The 22,332-nt window shown below is 48.5% G+C and overlaps 1 protein-coding gene across 1 annotated transcript in view; it reads right to left on the bottom strand.

The window, feature by feature from the left end:
- LOC115142363 (neuron navigator 1-like) overlaps positions 1–22,332 on the bottom strand; it is a 145,347-nt gene that overhangs the window by 28,967 nt on the left and 94,048 nt on the right. The window contains exons 9-15 of the mRNA XM_065002012.1: positions 21,320–22,115; positions 20,515–20,976; positions 20,253–20,303; positions 19,979–20,139; positions 19,060–19,248; positions 2,065–2,117; positions 466–489 (exon numbers count right to left, since the gene is read on the bottom strand). Coding sequence (XP_064858084.1) covers positions 466–489; positions 2,065–2,117; positions 19,060–19,248; positions 19,979–20,139; positions 20,253–20,303; positions 20,515–20,976; positions 21,320–22,115 — 1,736 coding nt within the window. The remainder of the gene's footprint in view (positions 1–465; positions 490–2,064; positions 2,118–19,059; positions 19,249–19,978; positions 20,140–20,252; positions 20,304–20,514; positions 20,977–21,319; positions 22,116–22,332) is intronic.

Below are 22,332 nucleotides of genomic sequence, written 5' to 3'. Positions count from 1 at the left end.
CTGTGAAGAAAATGACAACAACAAGGTCCTTTAGACAGGCAGTGCAGGAAAACATATAATTGAACATAACTCCATACTGTGCTTTTCCCCACATCTCAAAGAGCCTTACACTGTATGGTGATATATGGCATTGGGTTTTGGCTGGGTAAGGTGCATGACACAAAGTAAGCTTGTAAAAAATGTAAATTAATATAAAGTTTTCCGGATGGGAGAGGATGAGATTATAAAGTAGGAAACTTGATGAAAAACAATAGACACATGGTTGCTGTATAGCAATATCACTGCATGTCGAGTTACTCTGAACATGCTAAATAAATCAATTAAAAACACTGGAAAACAACAATGTTTCAGATCCTAAAGCACCGCTGAATGCATGGACGTGAACAGTACGGATGGACGAAAGCGAATGAGATGATATTTGGAAGATGAAGACAAGGCGAGAGTGGAACAGCAGATCAGCCTTACCTCTCCTTGTATCCGCTCCTCGGTCTTAGAGAGCATAGTAGGACGGAAAGAAGAAACAACAAGAAAGAGAGAGAGTGAACTTGGGAGAGAGAACTTGGGAGAGAGAACTTGGGAGAGTGAACTTGGGAGAGTGAACTTGGGAGAGAGAACTTGGGAGAGAGAACTTGGGAGAGTGAACTTGGGAGAGTGAACTTGGGAGAGAGAACTTGGGAGAGTGAACTTGGGAGAGTGAACTTGGGAGAGAGAACTTGGGAGAGTGAACTTGGGAGAGAGAACTTGGGGGCAGTGGATGATACGGTTGGTTAAGGTACTTTCACAGGAGCTCTGTAAGTCTGGCCTTAGGTTGAAGGCACTATCCTGGGTAGTGGGTTCAGACTGCATCCTATAGGAGTTCAGCAGGGTAAAAGCAGGGTAGAATAGCAGGGTTACCCAAATTCGGCCTGCGGGAATTATTATAATTGTTTTAATACTTTTCGTTGTTGGACATGAAATACTGTAAAATCACCAGGAAATCAGGTTAAAGTGATCTTAATTTAGGAAATGTGTTCCCAAGTATTCCTACGCATAAATAGATAGGCATATGTGATCGTATCCCTAGAAAACGATATCTGTTTGGGTGTCTTGCGGTCAATTTGCAGTGTATAAATGATTTAAAACTATGTTCTGCCCTCCGGACCATCCATTCAAGGAAAAATCGGCCCATGGCTGAATGTAATTGGGGAGCCCTGGCCTATATTGGGGACCCCTATGCTATATTGGGGACCCCTGGCCTATATTGGGGTCCCATGGCCTATATTTGGACCCATGGCCTATATTGGGGACCCATATGCAATAATGGGGACCCCTGGCCTCTATTGAGGACCCATGGCCTATATTGGGAACCCCTGGCTTATATTGGGGACCCCTGGCCTATATTGGGGACCCCTGACCTCTATTGGGGACCCCTGGCTTATATTGGGGACCCCTATGCTATAATGGGGACCCCTGGCCTATTTTGGGGACCCCTGGCTTATATTGGGGACCCCAGGCCTATATTGGGGACCCCTGGCCGATATTGGGGACCCCTAGCCTATATTGGCGACCCCTGGCCTATATTGGCGACCCCTGGCCTATATTGGCGACCCCTGGCCTATATTGGCGACCCCTGGCCTATAGGAATTATATAAGGACACCAATTGTGAATTGTTATCTGGCATGTGTTTGTGTATCAGTAGCAGTCAAACCCCTTTATATAAACATATATATAATGTAAACATAATGGTAAAGAGCTGGGTAAACAATGAAGTAATCTATAAACCATGGACAAAGTTGGAAAAGGAGAGAAAAACCCATGTTTTGAGGTAAAAAGGTCGTCATTGACAGCTCTGGAACTCATCAATGACATGGCACAACATGTCACCTCACTTCAGGCATGTTTTTAATCCAAGAGAGAAACACTACATGGTTGTATTTCTACAGTTGGCAGGCCAGGTCTATATTACACACAGTCATGTCATTGTGAAGGGACCAACTGTTATAATCGTGAAAGTATATCCTGTAGGCACACAACAGCTGAGCCCAATAACTGTTTCTGGATGATTGAATAATTGTAGTACTCACCGAGGAATAGTTGGATGAAGTGTTTGATGCCAAGGAGAGGACAGAGCCATGGACTGAACACAGAAGAGACAGAGAGAGCAAAGTCATTCAACATGGTTTATTACTGACATATGCCATATTCACACTTCACAGAATATGCTACAAAGTGATTCATCTATCGTGTTCAGATTTGTAAAAAAATACTTTATAGCCAGTAAACCTGCTACTGTGAGTGTAGATATACAACATATGAATTACAGTTGACCTGTGGCAGGATATAAGTACTTCATAGAAAACAACATAAAACATAACCCAACGCTGACAATGTTGAAGAAGAGATGAATTATAGAGGAGTGACAGAGAAAACTGGGTCACCTCATTACACCTTTACATAACGCACATCTAACATGGAGGCACTCTCTCTTTCTCTCGCTTCCTTTCTCTCTCTCTCTGTATTGAGAACACAGCCTCAAGGAGACCATTAGAGGGTTGTCTAGGCTGGGGGCCTGCAACATCACGGGAATGTGTTCCACAGGGTTGGAAGAAGATCAGTTTCCTTTTAGTCGATTCAGGGAGTGAATAAATAGACATTTCAAGTCATGAAAACTCAACAGTCACTCAAATGGAAATGGTGAAGGTGCATAAAGATGGCGGTCCTCATGTACTCACCACAAACGCCACATTTTCTAAGTTCTCCGTATTGTACAGTGCTCTCCGTTACAATGTTTTTGTATGTTCATTAGCACAATATACATAATCCCAATTCAAGCTTCAACACGGGCACAATTAGATTTTTTTTTAAAGTAGATTGTGCTGTTTTATAGGCACCTTGAACCATATCGCGCAGTAGTTTAAAAAGTCTGTGGATAGTGATCAAACGAAGACGTCATATTATCATTTATTATATCTTTATCCACCTTCGCTATTGGAATTTCAATGAATTTCCTGAATTGAAATGGAGCTGACCTCAAACCTGGTTTCTTTATTAACTAAGGGCCTCAATTGAAGAAGGATAAGCCAACATGGGCCAGCCATAGAAATGGAGCCATAGGGCTAGCAATAGAAACGGAGCCATAGGGTCCAGCTTTAGAAATGGAGCCATAGGGCTAGCCATAGAAATGGAGCCATAGGGCTAGCAATAGAAACGGAGCCATAGGGTCCAGCTTTAGAAATGGAGCCATAGGGCTAGCAATAGAAACAGAGCCATAGGGTCCAGCTTTAGAAATGGAGCCATAGGGCTAGCCATAGAAATGGAGCCATAGGGCTAGCAATAGAAACGGAGCCATAGGGTCCAGCTTTAGAAATGGAGCCATAGGGCTAGCAATAGAAACAGAGCCATAGGGTCCAGCTTTAGAAATGGAGCCATAGGGCTAGCCATAGAAATGGAGCCATAGGGCTAGCAATAGAAACGGAGCCATAGGGTCCAGCTTTAGAAATGGAGCCATAGGGCTAGCCATAGAAATGGAGCCATAGGGCTAGCAATAGAAACGGAGCCATAGGGTCCAGCTTTAGAAATGGAGCCATAGGGCTAGCAATAGAAACAGAGCCATAGGGTCCAGCTTTAGAAATGGAGCCATAGGGCTAGCCATAGAAATGGAGCCATAGGGCTAGCAATAGAAACGGAGCCATAGGGTCCAGCTTTAGAAATGGAGCCATAGGGCTAGCCATAGAAATGGAGCCATAGGGCTAGCAATAGAAACGGAGCAATAGGGTCCAGCTTTAGAAATGGAGCCATAGGGCTAGCAATAGAAACAGAGCCATAGGGTCCAGCTTTAGAAATGGAGCCATAGGGCTAGCCATAGAAATGGAGCCATAGGGCTAGCAATAGAAACGGAGCCATAGGGTCCAGCTTTAGAAATGGAGCCATAGGGCTAGCCATAGAAATGGAGCCATAGGGCTAGCAATAGAAACGGAGCCATAGGGTCCAGCTTTAGAAATGGAGCCATAGGGCTAGCAATAGAAACAGAGCCATAGGGTCCAGCTTTAGAAATGGAGCCATAGGGCTAGCCATAGAAATGGAGCCATAGGGCTAGCAATAGAAACGGAGCCATAGGGTCCAGCTTTAGAAATGGAGCCATAGGGCTAGCAATAGAAACAGAGCCATAGGGTCCAGCTTTAGAAATGGAGCCATAGGGCTAGCAATAGAAATGGAGCCATAGGGTCCAGCTTTAGAAATGGAGCCATAGGGCTAGCCATAGAAATGGAGCCATAGGGCTAGCAATATAAACGGAGCCATAGGGTCCAGCTTTAGAAATGGAGCCATAGGGCTAGCAATAGAAACAGAGCCATAGGGTCCAGCTTTAGAAATGGAGCCATAGGGCTAGCAACAGAAACGGAGCCATAGGGTCCAGCTTTAGAAATGGAGCCATAGGGCTAGCAATAGAAACGGAGCCATAGGGTCCAGCTTTAGAAATGGAGCCATAGGGCTAGCCATAGAAACGGAGCCATAGGGTCCAGCTTTAGAAATGGAGCCATAGGGCTAGCAATAGAAACGGAGCCATAGGGTCCAGCTTTAGAAATGGAGCCATAGGGCTAGCAATAGAAACGGAGCCATAGGGTCCAGCTTTAGAAATGGAGCCATAGGGCTAGCCATAGAAACGGAGCCATAGGGTCCAGCTTTAGAAATGGAGCCATAGGGCTAGCAATAGAAACAGAGCCATAGGGTCCAGCTTTAGAAATGGAGCCATAGGGCTAGCAATAGAAACGGAGCCATTGGGTCCAGCTTTAGAAATGGAGCCATAGGGCTAGCAATAGAAACGGAGCCATAGGGTCCAGCTTTAGAAATGGAGCCATAGGGCTAGCCATAGAAACGGAGCCATAGGGTCCAGCTTTAGAAATGGAGCCATAGGGCTAGCAATAGAAACGGAGCCATTGGGTCCAGCTTTAGAAATGGAGCCATAGGGCTAGCCATAGAAACGGAGCCATAGGGTCCAGCTTTAGAAATGGAGCCATAGGGCTAGCCATAGAAACGGAGCCATAGGGTCCAGCTTTAGAAATGGAGCCATAGGGCTAGCCATAGAAACGGAGCCATAGGGTCCAGCTTTAGAAATGGAGCCATAGGGCTAGCCATAGAAACGGAGCCATAGGGCTAGCCATAGAAACAGAGCCATGGGGTCCAGCTTTAGAAATGGAGCCATAGGGCTAGCAATAGAAACGGAGCCATAGGGTCCAGCTTTAGAAATTGAGCCATAGGGCTAGCAATAGAAACGGAGCCATTGGGTCCAGCTTTAGAAATGGAGCCATAGGGCTATCCATATAAACGGAGCCATAGGGTCCAGCTTTAGAAATGGAGCCATAGGGCTAGCAATAGAAACGGAGCCATAGGGTCCAGCTTTAGAAATGGAGCCATAGGGCTAGCCATAGAAACGGAGCCATAGGGTCCAGCTTTAGAAATGGAGCCATAGGAGCCATAGGGCTAGGGCTAATAGAAACGGAGCCATAGGGTCCAGCTTTAGAAATGGAGCCATAGGGCTAGCAATAGAAACGGAGCCACAGGGTCCAGCTTTAGAAATGGAGCCATAGGGCTAGCCATAGAAACGGAGCCATAGGGTCCAGCTTTAGAAATGGAGCCATAGGGCTAGCAATAGAAACAGAGCCATAGGGTCCAGCTTTAGAAATGGAGCCATAGGGCTAGCAATAGAAACGGAGCCATTGGGTCCAGCTTTAGAAATGGAGCCATAGGGCTAGCAATAGAAACGGAGCCATAGGGTCCAGCTTTAGAAATGGAGCCATAGGGCTAGCCATAGAAACGGAGCCATAGGGTCCAGCTTTAGAAATGGAGCCATAGGGCTAGCAATAGAAACGGAGCCATTGGGTCCAGCTTTAGAAATGGAGCCATAGGGCTAGCCATAGAAACGGAGCCATAGGGTCCAGCTTTAGAAATGGAGCCATAGGGCTAGCCATAGAAACGGAGCCATAGGGTCCAGCTTTAGAAATGGAGCCATAGGGCTAGCCATAGAAACGGAGCCATAGGGTCCAGCTTTAGAAATGGAGCCATAGGGCTAGCCATAGAAACGGAGCCATAGGGCTAGCCATAGAAACAGAGCCATGGGGTCCAGCTTTAGAAATGGAGCCATAGGGCTAGCAATAGAAACGGAGCCATAGGGTCCAGCTTTAGAAATTGAGCCATAGGGCTAGCAAAAGAAACGGAGCCATTGGGTCCAGCTTTAGAAATGGAGCCATAGGGCTATCCATATAAACGGAGCCATAGGGTCCAGCTTTAGAAATGGAGCCATAGGGCTAGCCATAGAAATGGAGCCATAGGGCTAGCAATAGAAACGGAGCCATAGGGTCCAGCTTTAGAAATGGAGCCATAGGGCTAGCCATAGAAATGGAGCCATAGGGCTAGCAATAGAAACGGAGCCATAGGGTCCAGCTTTAGAAATGGAGCCATAGGGCTAGCCATAGAAATGGAGCCATAGGGCTAGCAATAGAAACGGAGCCATAGGGTCCAGCTTTAGAAATGGAGCCATAGGGCTAGCAATAGAAACAGAGCCATAGGGTCCAGCTTTAGAAATGGAGCCATAGGGCTAGCAACAGAAACGGAGCCATAGGGTCCAGCTTTAGAAATGGAGCCATAGGGCTAGCAATAGAAACGGAGCCATAGGGTCCAGCTTTAGAAATGGAGCCATAGGGCTAGCCATAGAAACGGAGCCATAGGGTCCAGCTTTAGAAATGGAGCCATAGGGCTAGCAATAGAAACGGAGCCATAGGGTCCAGCTTTAGAAATGGAGCCATAGGGCTAGCAATAGAAACGGAGCCATAGGGTCCAGCTTTAGAAATGGAGCCATAGGGCTAGCCATAGAAACGGAGCCATAGGGTCCAGCTTTAGAAATGGAGCCATAGGGCTAGCAATAGAAACAGAGCCATAGGGTCCAGCTTTAGAAATGGAGCCATAGGGCTAGCAATAGAAACGGAGCCATAGGGTCCAGCTTTAGAAATGGAGCCATAGGGCTTGCCATAGAAACGGAGCCATAGGGTCCAGCTTTAGAAATGGAGCCATAGGGCTAGCAATAGAAACGGAGCCATTGGGTCCAGCTTTAGAAATGGAGCCATAGGGCTAGCCATAGAAACGGAGCCATAGGGTCCAGCTTTAGAAATGGAGCCATAGGGCTAGCCATAGAAACGGAGCCATAGGGTCCAGCTTTAGAAATGGAGCCATAGGGCTAGCCATAGAAACGGAGCCATAGGGTCCAGCTTTAGAAATGGAGCCATAGGGCTAGCCATAGAAATGGAGCCATAGGGCTAGCCATAGAAACAGAGCCATGGGGTCCAGCTTTAGAAATGGAGCCATAGGGCTAGCAATAGAAACAGAGCCATAGGGTCCAGCTTTAGAAATTGAGCCATAGGGCTAGCAATAGAAACGGAGCCATTGGGTCCAGCTTTAGAAATGGAGCCATAGGGCTATCCATATAAACGGAGCCATAGGGTCCAGCTTTAGAAATGGAGCCATAGGGCTAGCAATAGAAACAGAGCCATAGGGTCCAGCTTTAGAAATGGAGCCATAGGGCTAGCAATAGAAACGGAGCCATAGGGTCCAGCTTTAGAAATGGAGCCATAGGGCTAGCAATAGAAACGGAGCCATAGGGTCCAGCTTTAGAAATGGAGCCATAGGGCTAGCCATAGAAATGGAGCCATAGGGCTAGCAATAGAAACGGAGCCATAGGCTCCAGCTTTAGAAATGGAGCCATAGGGCTAGCCATAGAAATGGAGCCATAGGGCTAGCAATAGAAACGGAGCCATAGGGTCCAGCTTTAGAAATGGAGCCATAGGGCTAGCAATAGAAACAGAGCCATAGGGTCCAGCTTTAGAAATGGAGCCATAGGGCTAGCAATAGAAATGGAGCCATAGGGTCCAGCTTTAGAAATGGAGCCATAGGGCTAGCCATAGAAATGGAGCCATAGGGCTAGCAATATAAACGGAGCCATAGGGTCCAGCTTTAGAAATGGAGCCATAGGGCTAGCCATAGAAACGGAGCCATAGGGTCCAGCTTTAGAAATGGAGCCATAGGGCTAGCAATAGAAACGGAGCCATAGGGTCCAGCTTTAGAAATGGAGCCATAGGGCTAGCAATAGAAACGGAGCCATAGGGTCCAGCTTTAGAAATGGAGCCATAGGGCCATAGGGTCCAGCTTTAGAAATGGAGAAGGGCGGAGCCATAGGGTCCAGCTTTAGAAATGGAGCCATAGGGCTAGCAATAGAAACGGAGCCATAGGGTCCAGCTTTAGAAATGGAGCCATAGGGCTAGCAATAGAAACAGAGCCATAGGGTCCAGCTTTAGAAATGGAGCCATAGGGCTAGCAATAGAAACGGAGCCATAGGGTCCAGCTTTAGAAATGGAGCCATAGGGCTAGCAATAGAAACGGAGCCATAGGGTCCAGCTTTAGAAATGGAGCCATAGGGCTAGCCATAGAAACGGAGCCATAGGGTCCAGCTTTAGAAATGGAGCCATAGGGCTAGCAATAGAAACGGAGCCATTGGGTCCAGCTTTAGAAATGGAGCCATAGGGCTAGCCATAGAAACGGAGCCATAGGGTCCAGCTTTAGAAATGGAGCCATAGGGCTAGCCATAGAAACGGAGCCATAGGGTCCAGCTTTAGAAATGGAGCCATAGGGCTAGCCATAGAAACGGAGCCATAGGGTCCAGCTTTAGAAATGGAGCCATAGGGCTAGCCATAGAAACGGAGCCATAGGGCTAGCCATAGAAACGGAGCCATGGGGTCCAGCTTTAGAAATGGAGCCATAGGGCTAGCAATAGAAATGGAGCCATAGGGTCCAGCTTTAGAAATTGAGCCATAGGGCTAGCAATAGAAACGGAGCCATAGGGTCCAGCTTTAGAAATGGAGCCAGTTAGCCATAGAAATGGAGCCTATCCATATAAACGGAGCCATAGGGTCCAGCTTTAGAAATGGAGCCATAGGGCTAGCCATAGAAACGGAGCCATAGGGTCCAGCTTTAGAAATGGAGCCATAGGGCTAGCAATAGAAACAGAGCCATAGGGTCCAGCTTTAGAAATGGAGCCATAGGGCTAGCAATAGAAACAGAGCCATAGGGTCCAGCTTTAGAAATGGAGCCATAGGGCTAGCCATAGAAACGGAGCCATAGGGTCCAGCTTTAGAAATGGAGCCATAGGGCTAGCAATAGAAACAGAGCCATAGGGTCCAGCTTTAGAAATGGAGCCATAGAAAGGAGCCTAGCTTTAGAAATGGAGCCAAGGGCTAGCAATAGAAACGGAGCCATAGGGTCCAGCTTTAGAAATGGAGCCATAGGGCTAGCAATAGAAACGGAGCCATAGGGTCCAGTAGCTTTAGAAATGGAGCCATAGGGCTAGCCATAGAAACGGAGCCATAGGGTCCAGCTTTAGAAATGGAGCCATAGGGCTAGCAATAGAAACGGAGCCATAGGGTCCAGCTTTAGAAATGGAGCCATAGGGCTAGCAATAGAAACGGAGCCATAGGGTCCAGCTTTAGAAATGGAGCCATAGGGCTAGCAATAGAAACAGAGCCATAGGGTCCAGCTTTAGAAATGGAGCCATAGGGCCTCCAGCTTTAGAAATGGAATAGAAACAGAGCCATAGGGTCCAGCTTTAGAAATGGAGCCATAGGGCTAGCAATAGAAACAGAGCCATAGGGTCCAGCTTTAGAAATGGAGCCATAGGGCTAGCAATAGAAACGGAGCCATAGGGTCCAGCTTTAGAAATGGAGCCATAGGGCTAGGGCAATAGAAAGAAACGGAGCCATAGGGTCCAGCTTTAGAAATGGAGCCATAGGGCTAGCAATAGAAACGGAGCCATAGGGTCCAGCTTTAGAAATGGAGCCATAGGGCTAGCAATAGAAACGGAGCCATAGGGTCCAGCTTTAGAAATGGAGCCATAGGGCTAGCCATAGAAACGGAGCCATAGGGTCCAGCTTTAGAAATGGAGCCATAGGGCTAGCAATAGAAACAGAGCCATAGGGTCCAGCTTTAGAAATGGAGCCATAGGGCTAGCAATAGAAACGGAGCCATAGGGTCCAGCTTTAGAAATGGAGCCATAGGGCTAGCAATAGAAACGGAGCCATAGGGTCCAGCTTTAGAAATGGAGCCATAGGGCTAGCCATAGAAACGGAGCCATAGGGTCCAGCTTTAGAAATGGAGCCATAGGGCTAGCAATAGAAACGAGCCATAGGGTCCCATAGGGTAGCAATAGAAACAGCTTTAGAAATGGAGCCATAGGGCTAGCCATAGAAACGGAGCCATAGGGTCCAGCTTTAGAAATGGAGCCATAGGGCTAGCCATAGAAACGGAGCCATAGGGTCCAGCTTTAGAAATGGAGCCATAGGGCTAGCCATAGAAACGGAGCCATAGGGTCCAGCTTTAGAAATGGAGCCATAGGGCTAGCCATAGAAATGGAGCCATAGGGCTAGCCATAGAAACAGAGCCATAGGGTCCAGCTTTAGAAATGGAGCCATAGGGCTAGCAATAGAAACGGAGCCATAGGGTCCAGCTTTAGAAATGGAGCCATAGGGCTAGCAATAGAAACGGAGCCATAGGGTCCAGCTTTAGAAATGGAGCCATAGGGCTATCCATAGAAAGGAGCCATAGGGTCCAGCTTTAGAAATGGAGCCATAGGGTTAGCCATAGAAATGGAGCCTAGCAATAGAAACGGAGCCATAGGGTCCAGCTTTAGAAATGGAATGGAGCCATAGAAATGGAGCCATAGGGCTAGCAATAGAAACGGAGCCATAGGGTCCAGCTTTAGAAATGGAGCCATAGGGCTAGCCATAGAAATGGAGCCATAGGGCCAGCAATAGAAATGGAGGGCCAGCTTTAGAAATGGAGCCATAGGGCAATAGCAATAGGTCCAGCTTTAGAAATGGAGCCATAGGGTCCAGCTTTAGAAATGGAGCCATAGGGCTAGCAATAGAAACGGAGCCATCAGGGTCCAGCTTTAGAAATGGAGCCATAGGGCTAGCAATAGAAACGGAGCCATAGGGTCCAGCTTTAGAAATGGAGCCATAGGGCTAGCCATAGAAACGGAGCCATAGGGTCCAGCTTTAGAAATGGAGCCATAGGGCTAGCAATAGAAACGGAGCCATAGGGTCCAGCTTTAGAAATGGAGCCATAGGGCTAGCCATAGAAACGGAGCCATAGGGTCCAGCTTTAGAAATGGAGCCATAGGGCTAGCAATAGAAACAGAGCCATAGGGTCCAGCTTTAGAAATGGAGCCATAGGGCTAGCAATAGAAACAGAGCCATAGGGTCCAGCTTTAGAAATGGAGCCATAGGGCTAGCAATAGAAACGGAGCCATAGGGTCCAGCTTTAGAAATGGAGCCATAGGGCTAGCAATAGAAACAGAGCCATAGGGTCCAGCTTTAGAAATGGAGCCATAGGGCTAGCCATAGAAACGGAGCCATAGGGTCCAGCTTTAGAAATGGAGCCATAGGGCTAGCAATAGAAACGGAGCCATAGGGTCCAGCTTTAGAAATGGAGCCATAGGGCTTTAGAAATGGAGCCATAGAAACGGAGCCATAGGGTCCAGCTTTAGAAATGGAGCCATAGGGCTAGCCATAGAAACGAGCCATAGGGTCCAGAGCCATAGGGTAGAAACAGAGCCAGGGTCCAGCTTTAGAAATGGAGCCATAGGGCTAGCCATAGAAACGGAGCCATAGGGTCCAGCTTTAGAAATGGAGCCATAGGGCTAGCTAGAAATGGAGCCATAGGGCTAGCCATAGAAACAGAGCCATGGGGTCCAGCTTTAGAAATGGAGCCATAGGGCTAGCAATAGAAACGGAGCCATAGGGTCCAGCTTTAGAAATGGAGCCATAGGGCTAGCAATAGAAACGGAGCCATTGGGTCCAGCTTTAGAAATGGAGCCATAGGGCTATCCATATAAACGGAGCCATAGGGTCCAGCTTTAGAAATGGAGCCATAGGGCTAGCAATAGAAACGGAGCCATAGGGTCCAGCTTTAGAAATGGAGCCATAGGGCTAGCAATAGAAACGGAGCCATAGGGTCCAGCTTTAGAAATGGAGCCATAGGGCTAGCAATAGAAACGGAGCCATAGGGTCCAGCTTTAGAAATGGAGCCATAGGGCTAGCCAGCTTTAGAAATGGAGCCATAGGGCTAGCAATAGAAACGGAGCCATAGGGTCCAGCTTTAGAAATGGAGCCATAGGGCTAGCCAGCTTTAGAAATGGAGCCATAGGGCTAGCAATAGAAACGGAGCCATAGGGTCCAGCTTTAGAAATGGAGCCATAGGGCTAGCAATAGAAACGGAGCCATAGGGTCCAGCTTTAGAAATGGAGCCATAGGGCTAGCAATAGAAACGGAGCCATAGGGTCCAGCTTTAGAAATGGAGCCATCCAGCTTTAGAAATGGGCTAGCAATAGAAACGGAGCCATAGGGTCCAGCTTTAGAAATGGAGCCATAGGGCTAGCAATAGAAACGGAGCCATAGGGTCCAGCTTTAGAAATGGAGCCATAGGGCTATAGAAACAGAGCCATAGGGTCCAGCTTTAGAAATGGAGCCATAGGGCTAGCAATAGAAACACGGAGCCATAGGGTCCAGCTTTAGAAATGGAGCCATAGGGCTAGCAATAGAAACGGAGCCATAGGGTCCAGCTTTAGAAATAGAAATGGAGCCATAGGGCTAGCCAGCTTTAGAAATGGAGCCATAGGGTCCAGCTTTAGAAATGGAGCCATAGGGCTAGCAATAGAAACGGAGCCATAGGGTCCAGCTTTAGAAATGGAGCCATAGGGCTAGCAATAGAAACGGAGCCATAGGGTCCAGCTTTAGAAATGGAGCCATAGGGCTAGCAATAGAAACGGAGCCATAGGGTCCAGCTTTAGAAATGGAGCCATAGGGCTAGCAATAGAAACGGAGCCATAGGGTCCAGCTTTAGAAATGGAGCCATAGGGCTAGCAATAGAAACGGAGCCATAGGGTCCAGCTTTAGAAATGGAGCCATAGGGCTAGCCATAGAAACGGAGCCATAGGGTCCAGCTTTAGAAATGGAGCCATAGGGCTAGCCATAGAAAGCTTTAGAAATGGAGCCATAGGGTCCAGCCATAGGGTCCAGAACCTTTAGAAATGGAGCCAGCTTTATGGGCCATAGGGCAATAGAAACGGAGCCATAGGGTCCAGCTTTAGAAATGGAGCCATAGGGCTTTAGAAATAGCCCTAGCCATAGAAACGGAGCCATAGGGTCCAGCTTTAGAAATGGAGCCATAGGGCTAGCCATAGAAACGGAGCCATAGGGTCCAGCTTTAGAAATGGAGCCATAGGGCTAGCAATAGAAACAGAGCCATAGGGTCCAGCTTTAGAAATGGAGCCATAGGGCTAGCCATAGAAACGGAGCCATGGGGTCCAGCTTTAGAAATGGAGCCATAGGGCTAGCAATAGAAACGGAGCCATAGGGTCCAGCTTTAGAAATTGAGCCATAGGGCTAGCAATAGAAACGGAGCCATTGGGTCCAGCTTTAGAAATGGAGCCATAGGGCTATCCATATAAACGGAGCCATAGGGTCCAGCTTTAGAAATGGAGCCATAGGGCTAGCAATAGAAACGGAGCCATAGGGTCCAGCTTTAGAAATGGAGCCATAGGGCTAGCAATAGAAACGGAGCCATAGGGTCCAGCTTTAGAAATGGAGCCATAGGGCTAGCAATAGAAACAGAGCCATAGGGTCCAGCTTTAGAAATGGAGCCATAGGAATAGCCATAGAAACGGAGCCATAGGGTCCAGCTTTAGAAATGGAGCCATAGGGCTAGCCATAGAAACAGAGCCATAGGGTCCAGCTTTAGAAATGGAGCCATAGGGCTAGCAATAGAAACGGAGCCATAGGGTCCAGCTTTAGAAATGGAGCCATAGGGCTAGCAATAGAAACGGAGCCACAGGGTCCAGCTTTAGAAATGGAGCCATAGGGCTAGCAATAGAAACAGAGCCATAGGGGCCAAGAAATGGAGCCATAGGGCTAGCAACAGAAACGGAGCCATAGGGTCCAGCTTTAGAAATGGAGCCATAGGGCTAGCAATAGAAACGGAGCCATAGGGTCCAGCTTTAGAAATGGAGCCATAGGGCTAGCCATAGAAACGGAGCCATAGGGTCCAGCTTTAGAAATGGAGCCATAGGGCTAGCAATAGAAACGGAGCCATAGGGTCCAGCTTTAGAAATGGAGCCATAGGGCTAGCAATAGAAACGGAGCCATAGGGTCCAGCTTTAGAAATGGAGCCATAGGGCTAGCCATAGAAACGGAGCCATAGGGTCCAGCTTTAGAAATGGAGCCATAGGGCTAGCAATAGAAACAGAGCCATAGGGTCCAGCTTTAGAAATGGAGCCATAGGGCTAGCAATAGAAACGGAGCCATTGGGTCCAGCTTTAGAAATGGAGCCATAGGGCTAGCAATAGAAACGGAGCCATAGGGTCCAGCTTTAGAAATGGAGCCATAGGGCTAGCCATAGAAACGGAGCCATAGGGTCCAGCTTTAGAAATGGAGCCATAGGGCTAGCAATAGAAACGGAGCCATTGGGTCCAGCTTTAGAAATGGAGCCATAGGGCTAGCCATAGAAACGGAGCCATAGGGTCCAGCTTTAGAAATGGAGCCATAGGGCTAGCCATAGAAACGGAGCCATAGGGTCCAGCTTTAGAAATGGAGCCATAGGGCTAGCCATAGAAACGGAGCCATAGGGTCCAGCTTTAGAAATGGAGCCATAGGGCTAGCCATAGAAACGGAGCCATAGGGCTAGCCATAGAAACAGAGCCATGGGGTCCAGCTTTAGAAATGGAGCCATAGGGCTAGCAATAGAAACGGAGCCATAGGGTCCAGCTTTAGAAATTGAGCCATAGGGCTAGCAATAGAAACGGAGCCATTGGGTCCAGCTTTAGAAATGGAGCCATAGGGCTATCCATATAAACGGAGCCATAGGGTCCAGCTTTAGAAATGGAGCCATAGGGTTAGCCATAGAAATGGAGCCATAGGGCTAGCAATAGAAACGGAGCCATAGGGTCCAGCTTTAGAAATGGAGCCATAGGGCTAGCCATAGAAATGGAGCCATAGGGCTAGCAATAGAAACGGAGCCATAGGGTCCAGCTTTAGAAATGGAGCCATAGGGCTAGCCAGCTTTAGAAATGGAGCCATAGAAATGGAGCCATAGGGCTAGCAATAGAAACGGAGCCATAGGGTCCAGCTTTAGAAATGGAGCCATAGGGCTAGCAATAGAAACAGAGCCATAGGGTCCAGCTTTAGAAATGGAGCCATAGGGCTAGCAACAGAAACGGAGCCATAGGGTCCAGCTTTAGAAATGGAGCCATAGGGCTAGCAATAGAAACGGAGCCATAGGGTCCAGCTTTAGAAATGGAGCCATAGGGCTAGCCATAGAAACGGAGCCATAGGGTCCAGCTTTAGAAATGGAGCCATAGGGCTAGCAATAGAAACGGAGCCATAGGGTCCAGCTTTAGAAATGGAGCCATAGGGCTAGCAATAGAAACGGAGCCATAGGGTCCAGCTTTAGAAATGGAGCCATAGGGCTAGCCATAGAAATGGAGCCATAGGGTCCAGCTTTAGAAATGGAGCCATAGGGCTAGCAATAGAAACAGAGCCATAGGGTCCAGCTTTAGAAATGGAGCCATAGGGCTAGCAATAGAAACGGAGCCATAGGGTCCAGCTTTAGAAATGGAGCCATAGGGCTAGCAACAGAAACGGAGCCATAGGGTCCAGCTTTAGAAATGGAGCCATAGGGCTTGCCATAGAAACGGAGCCATAGGGTCCAGCTTTAGAAATGGAGCCATAGGGCTAGCAATAGAAACGGAGCCATTGGGTCCAGCTTTAGAAATGGAGCCATAGGGCTAGCCATAGAAACGGAGCCATAGGGTCCAGCTTTAGAAATGGAGCCATAGGGCTAGCCATAGAAACGGAGCCATAGGGTCCAGCTTTAGAAATGGAGCCATAGGGCTAGCCATAGAAACGGAGCCATAGGGTCCAGCTTTAGAAATGGAGCCATAGGGCTAGCCATAGAAATGGAGCCATAGGGCTAGCCATAGAAACAGAGCCATGGGGTCCAGCTTTAGAAATGGAGCCATAGGGCTAGCAATAGAAACGGAGCCATAGGGTCCAGCTTTAGAAATTGAGCCATAGGGCTAGCAATAGAAACGGAGCCATTGGGTCCAGCTTTAGAAATGGAGCCATAGGGCTATCCATATAAACGGAGCCATAGGGTCCAGCTTTAGAAATGGAGCCATAGGGCTAGCAATAGAAACGGAGCCATAGGGTCCAGCTTTAGAAATGGAGCCATAGGGCTAGCAATAGAAACGGAGCCATAGGGTCCAGCTTTAGAAATGGAGCCATAGGGCTAGCAATAGAAACGGAGCCATAGGGTCCAGCTTTAGAAATGGAGCCATAGGGCTAGCCATAGAAATGGAGCCATAGGGCTAGCAATAGAAACGGAGCCATAGGGTCCAGCTTTAGAAATGGAGCCATAGGGCTAGCCATAGAAATGGAGCCATAGGGCTAGCAATAGAAACGGAGCCATAGGGTCCAGCTTTAGAAATGGAGCCATAGGGCTAGCAATAGAAACAGAGCCATAGGGTCCAGCTTTAGAAATGGAGCCATAGGGCTAGCAATAGAAATGGAGCCATAGGGTCCAGCTTTAGAAATGGAGCCATAGGGCTAGCCATAGAAATGGAGCCATAGGGCTAGCAATATAAACGGAGCCATAGGGTCCAGCTTTAGAAATGGAGCCATAGGGCTAGCCATAGAAACGGAGCCATAGGGTCCAGCTTTAGAAATGGAGCCATAGGGCTAGCAATAGAAACGGAGCCATAGGGTCCAGCTTTAGAAATGGAGCCATAGGGCTAGCAATAGAAACGGAGCCATAGGGTCCAGCTTTAGAAATGGAGCCATAGAAAGGGCTAGCCATAGAAACGGAGCCATAGGGTCCAGCTTTAGAAATGGAGCCATAGGGCTAGCAATAGAAACGGAGCCATAGGGTCCAGCTTTAGAAATGGAGCCATAGGGCTAGCAATAGAAACAGAGCCATAGGGTCCAGCTTTAGAAATGGAGCCATAGGGCTAGCAATAGAAACGGAGCCATAGGGTCCAGCTTTAGAAATGGAGCCATAGGGCTAGCAATAGAAACGGAGCCATAGGGTCCAGCTTTAGAAATGGAGCCATAGGGCTAGCCATAGAAACGGAGCCATAGGGTCCAGCTTTAGAAATGGAGCCATAGGGCTAGCAATAGAAATAGAAACGGAGCCATTGGGTCCAGCTTTAGAAATGGAGCCATAGGGCTAGCCATAGAAACGGAGCCATAGGGTCCAGCTTTAGAAATGGAGCCATAGGGCTAGCCATAGAAACGGAGCCATAGGGTCCAGCTTTAGAAATGGAGCCATAGGGCTAGCCATAGAAACGGAGCCATAGGGTCCAGCTTTAGAAATGGAGCCATAGGGCTAGCCATAGAAACGGAGCCATAGGGCTAGCCATAGAAACGGAGCCATGGGGTCCAGCTTTAGAAATGGAGCCATAGGGCTAGCAATAGAAATGGAGCCATAGGGTCCAGCTTTAGAAATTGAGCCATAGGGCTAGCAATAGAAACGGAGCCATTGGGTCCAGCTTTAGAAATGGAGCCATAGGGCTATCCATATAAACGGAGCCATAGGGTCCAGCTTTAGAAATGGAGCCATAGGGCTAGCAATAGAAACGGAGCCATAGGGTCCAGCTTTAGAAATGGAGCCATAGGGCTAGCAATAGAAACAGAGCCATAGGGTCCAGCTTTAGAAATGGAGCCATAGGGCTAGCCATAGAAACGGAGCCATAGGGTCCAGCTTTAGAAATGGAGCCATAGGGCTAGCCATAGAAACAGAGCCATAGGGTCCAGCTTTAGAAATGGAGCCATAGGGCTAGCAATAGAAACAGAGCCATAGGGTCCAGCTTTAGAAATGGAGCCATAGGGCTAGCCATAGAAACGGAGCCATGGGGTCCAGCTTTAGAAATGGAGCCATAGGGCTAGCAATAGAAACGGAGCCATAGGGTCCAGCTTTAGAAATTGAGCCATAGGGCTAGCAATAGAAACGGAGCCATTGGGTCCAGCTTTAGAAATGGAGCCATAGGGCTATCCATATAAACGGAGCCATAGGGTCCAGCTTTAGAAATGGAGCCATAGGGCTAGCAATAGAAACGGAGCCATAGGGTCCAGCTTTAGAAATGGAGCCATAGGGCTAGCAATAGAAACGGAGCCATAGGGTCCAGCTTTAGAAATGGAGCCATAGGGCTAGCAATAGAAACAGAGCCATAGGGTCCAGCTTTAGAAATGGAGCCATAGGGCTAGCCATAGAAACGGAGCCATAGGGTCCAGCTTTAGAAATGGAGCCATAGGGCTAGCCATAGAAACAGAGCCATAGGGTCCAGCTTTAGAAATGGAGCCATAGGGCTAGCAATAGAAACGGAGCCATAGGGTCCAGCTTTAGAAATGGAGCCATAGGGCTAGCAATAGAAACGGAGCCACAGGGTCCAGCTTTAGAAATGGAGCCATAGGGCTAGCAATAGAAACAGAGCCATAGGGGCCAAGAAATGGAGCCATAGGGCTAGCCATAGAAACGGAGCCATAGGGTCCAGCTTTAGAAATGGAGGCATAGGGTCCAGCTTTAGAAATGGAGCCATAGGGCTAGCAATAGAAACGGAGCCATAGGGTCCAGCCATAGAAATGGAGCCATAGGGCTAGCCATAGAAACGGAGCCATAGGGTCCAGCTTTAGAAATGGAGCCATAGGGCTAGCAATAGAAACAGAGCCATAGGGCTAGCCATAGAAACGGAGCCATAGGGTCCAGCTTTAGAAATGGAGCCATAGGGCTAGCCATAGAAACGGAGCCATAGGGTCCAGCTTTAGAAACAGAGCCATAGGGCTAGCCATAGAAACGGAGCCATAGGGTCCAGCTTTAGAAACGGAGCCATAGGGTCCAGCTTTAGAAATGGAGCCATAGGGCTAGCCATAGAAATGGAGCCATATAGGCCAGCTTTAGATGTGGAATGATATATTTGTATACAGGTTACTTACATGTGCTAGCTGTCTCACAGTCATCCCCAGGCTCACGGAAGGATCCAGAGCGCATCATGCTCTTTGGCCGGTCGGCCAGTGACATGGTGCTGCCCAGTGGAGAGGTGCCATACAGGTCGAAGGCCATGTCGTTGGTGGGGATACTGTTGGAGCGGGTTATCCTGGGGGCACCGCTCGGGATGGGGGCAACTGGGAGGGCAGGAAGGTTGGCATGAGTAAGAGGCAGGCTGGCAAAGAAACTGTATGAGGCACGCACGTACACTACATACTCACACACTCACACATATCTGCACTCACTCACACATACCTGCACTCACTCACACACCGACACACCGACACAACACACACACACACACACACACACACACACACACACACACACACACACACACACACTCCCGAGAGGAACCTCACCCCGATGACACAGTGTAAGGAGACACTCAGGTTCCACAAACAGTTAAAGTGATATACAGTATGTATATACTGTACATACATAGCATTGCTTTACTCAGAGCGTCTTTTATATCTCCTGCCTATTCACGCTTCATCAGTACACATATAAGAAATCATCATATTTTACTGACACAGCCAAATCTTAACTATAAAATAAATATTTAACTATGTAACTTGATTAGTTCTGAATATGATTAGAACCATTTCTGAACTATAACGTCAACAGGGTGTTAATGTACTTGAGTGGATACACATTTACTGTATTCACAGGCTCATACTAAAGGAGCGTTATGTGTTTCTGCTGCTTTCAACCTGTGCCTTAAACCTTTCAAATGTATCTGTGTTGAAATAAAGACCAGCAGGACGATTAGTCTGAATGAGAGTTTAGAGTTACACAGAGTTTTCCAGTCAGTCTTCAGACCTGCAGGGCTGTGGATGGATAAAGGTGCAGTAGACTGAGACTCACCCACGTTAGTGAGGACAGCCTTGCCAGAGGAGAGGTGGGGAATGTGGGTGGGCGATGGCAGCTGAGGGGGGCTTTCGCTCTCCATCAGGCTCACTGCGGTGTGAGAGTGACGCCTCTCCTTCCCCTCCGACTGATCCTCTGACAGACCAGAGCTGTAGCGACTGGAGCAGGGCATGGAGAAGAAAGCAACAATTAAACCTCAGACGAGAAAAATATACTACATCATTTGTACATTGGATAAAGCAAATGTGTCATAAAACAATGAAAAACTTACTTGACATACCCTAATCCTTTCTTGGGTAAGGTGTTCCTGTCTGTTTGCAAACTTGTAGAGAAAGAACAAGACAACAGTAATTACCTTTTATGCAATCAAAGATAGTAGAACATCTTGTTATTAATAATATCTCAGATGCAGTAGAACGATGGCAACAGTTTGATCATAGTATGTTCCTACATACAGATACTGACTGGTGAAGTACAGGGTTCCGAAACCTATTCCACCTCATCATCAGGGTCTTGCTCCTGTCTAGACCCACCTGTCTGGGAGATTGAGGGAGGTCCTGCTCCCAGCACCCCAGGTCCCCGTGCTCCTCGTCTCCTCCCTATCCCTGTCTCTGTAGCTGTCCCTGTCCCTGTTTCTGGACTCTGCCCGGATATATCCTCCACTGGGAGGGACACTCATAGTGAGGGGAAGTGACTCCATGCTGCGGTGTAGGCCAGACAGTTTGGGGTAGAGCAGCGGAGAGCCGCCCATGGACAGGGTCTGGCTGGGGTAGCAGCTGGGGGAGTCGAGGTGCAGGATGGGTGCTGGACTAGGGGTGAGGCCCCGGGGGATGGTGCAGCGCGGCCCGGACCCAGCCAGGTCCTGGAGCTTGGAGTAGGGGGGCACTTTAGGAGGGAGGTCCTGAATGGTCACGCACGAGTCCAGGCTGTTGGAGTTGACCTTGTCCAGGTGTGCCAGGCTGGGAGGCCGACCCAGAGATTTGCAGCTCAGCATCCTGTGAATTAGACATGAGACACAGAATGTCAGATCCAGCACCATCCAGAACCACGAAGGCTCCAGAGAGCCTGCTTTTCTGGACTTGAATGAAAAAGACAGTGACTTGTTTTCTTGCTGTGTTGTTCTCTTATGTCTATAAAGTGGTTTGAGTAGTTAAAAAATTACACAGTAACTCTTCCTAAAATATCTTAGAACATTCAGCTGAGCAAACTGGGTCGACACTAACAGAGTAATATATGTAGCTGGTTCTATAAACCCCAAACCACCGCAAAAGGAGTACTTCAACTAAAAATTGCACAATTGTAATCTACTGTAGGAATGTATCTGGATGGTGACTTTACCTCTGAGTGGTGGGTGATGAGAGCTCAGGGTATTTGCTGCTGCTGGCCCTACGCAACCCATGCAGTTTGGCGCTAGCCTCCCCAGTAGAATCACCCTGACAGTCTGCCATCTTCAGAGAGCCACATAGGGAGCCCATATCAGACGCCACTGCCTTGGCCTTAGCCCTCTCCTTCTCCTTCTCCCTGTCTGTCTGGTTGACAGGGCCTGTGCTCCCTCCTCGACTGGCCCCCTTAGTGCTTCCACTGCCAGTCTCTTTCCCCCTAGGGCCGGGGCAGGCCATGGAGACAGGCTTCAGGCTGAGCAGGCCGGGGTCCATGCTGCTGCTGGCGGGCCGGGCCGACCCAGGGCGGCCGATCAGGCTGAGGGTGCTGGACTTGGCGGGGCGTGGCAGGCTGCGATACTGGAGGCTGTTACGGGCGCTGGGCCCCAGGAAGCCCCCCTCCTCACTGCCGGTGGCGTCAAAGCTATTCTTACGTCCCCCTCTTCCTCCTCCTCCTCCAACTCCCAGAGGCTTCACTGGGATGCCAGAAGACTTGGGCATCTTGCCCAAGGTGGCAGAGCCACTAGAGATGGTACTGCCCCCTGCTGTCATTACGGTGGCGGTGCTGGTGGTCGGGAGCCTCTTGTAGCCGAACGAGGCCCCGGCAGAGGGCTTGACCAGGCCGGATGGGGGCTTGCGGAGTTCCCGGTGCTGTGGAAGATGATCCCTCCCGGCGTCAGAACGAGATCGCTGCAGCCCAGCAGCCTTCACAGACATCTTTGTCTTGTCCACCGCCCTGTGGTCACTCTTTGGTGCTGCAGAGAGAGAGAGATAAATGTCTTCATTCTTTTGGAACTTTTGTGAATGTAATGTTTAATGTAAAAAAAAAAGTTTTATTTCACTTTTGTTTATTGTCTACTTCACTTGCATTGGCAATGTTAACATACGTTTCCCATGCCAATGAAGCCCTTGAATTGAGAGAGATTAGATTCAACCATAGCATTATCATTAGTCATGATTAGTCAGCTACCA

This window comes from Oncorhynchus nerka, linkage group LG15 (assembly GCF_034236695.1).
Source record: "Oncorhynchus nerka isolate Pitt River linkage group LG15, Oner_Uvic_2.0, whole genome shotgun sequence".
Taxonomy (NCBI): domain Eukaryota; kingdom Metazoa; phylum Chordata; class Actinopteri; order Salmoniformes; family Salmonidae; genus Oncorhynchus; species Oncorhynchus nerka.
This window is presented reverse-complemented; position numbering and strand designations above follow the sequence as displayed.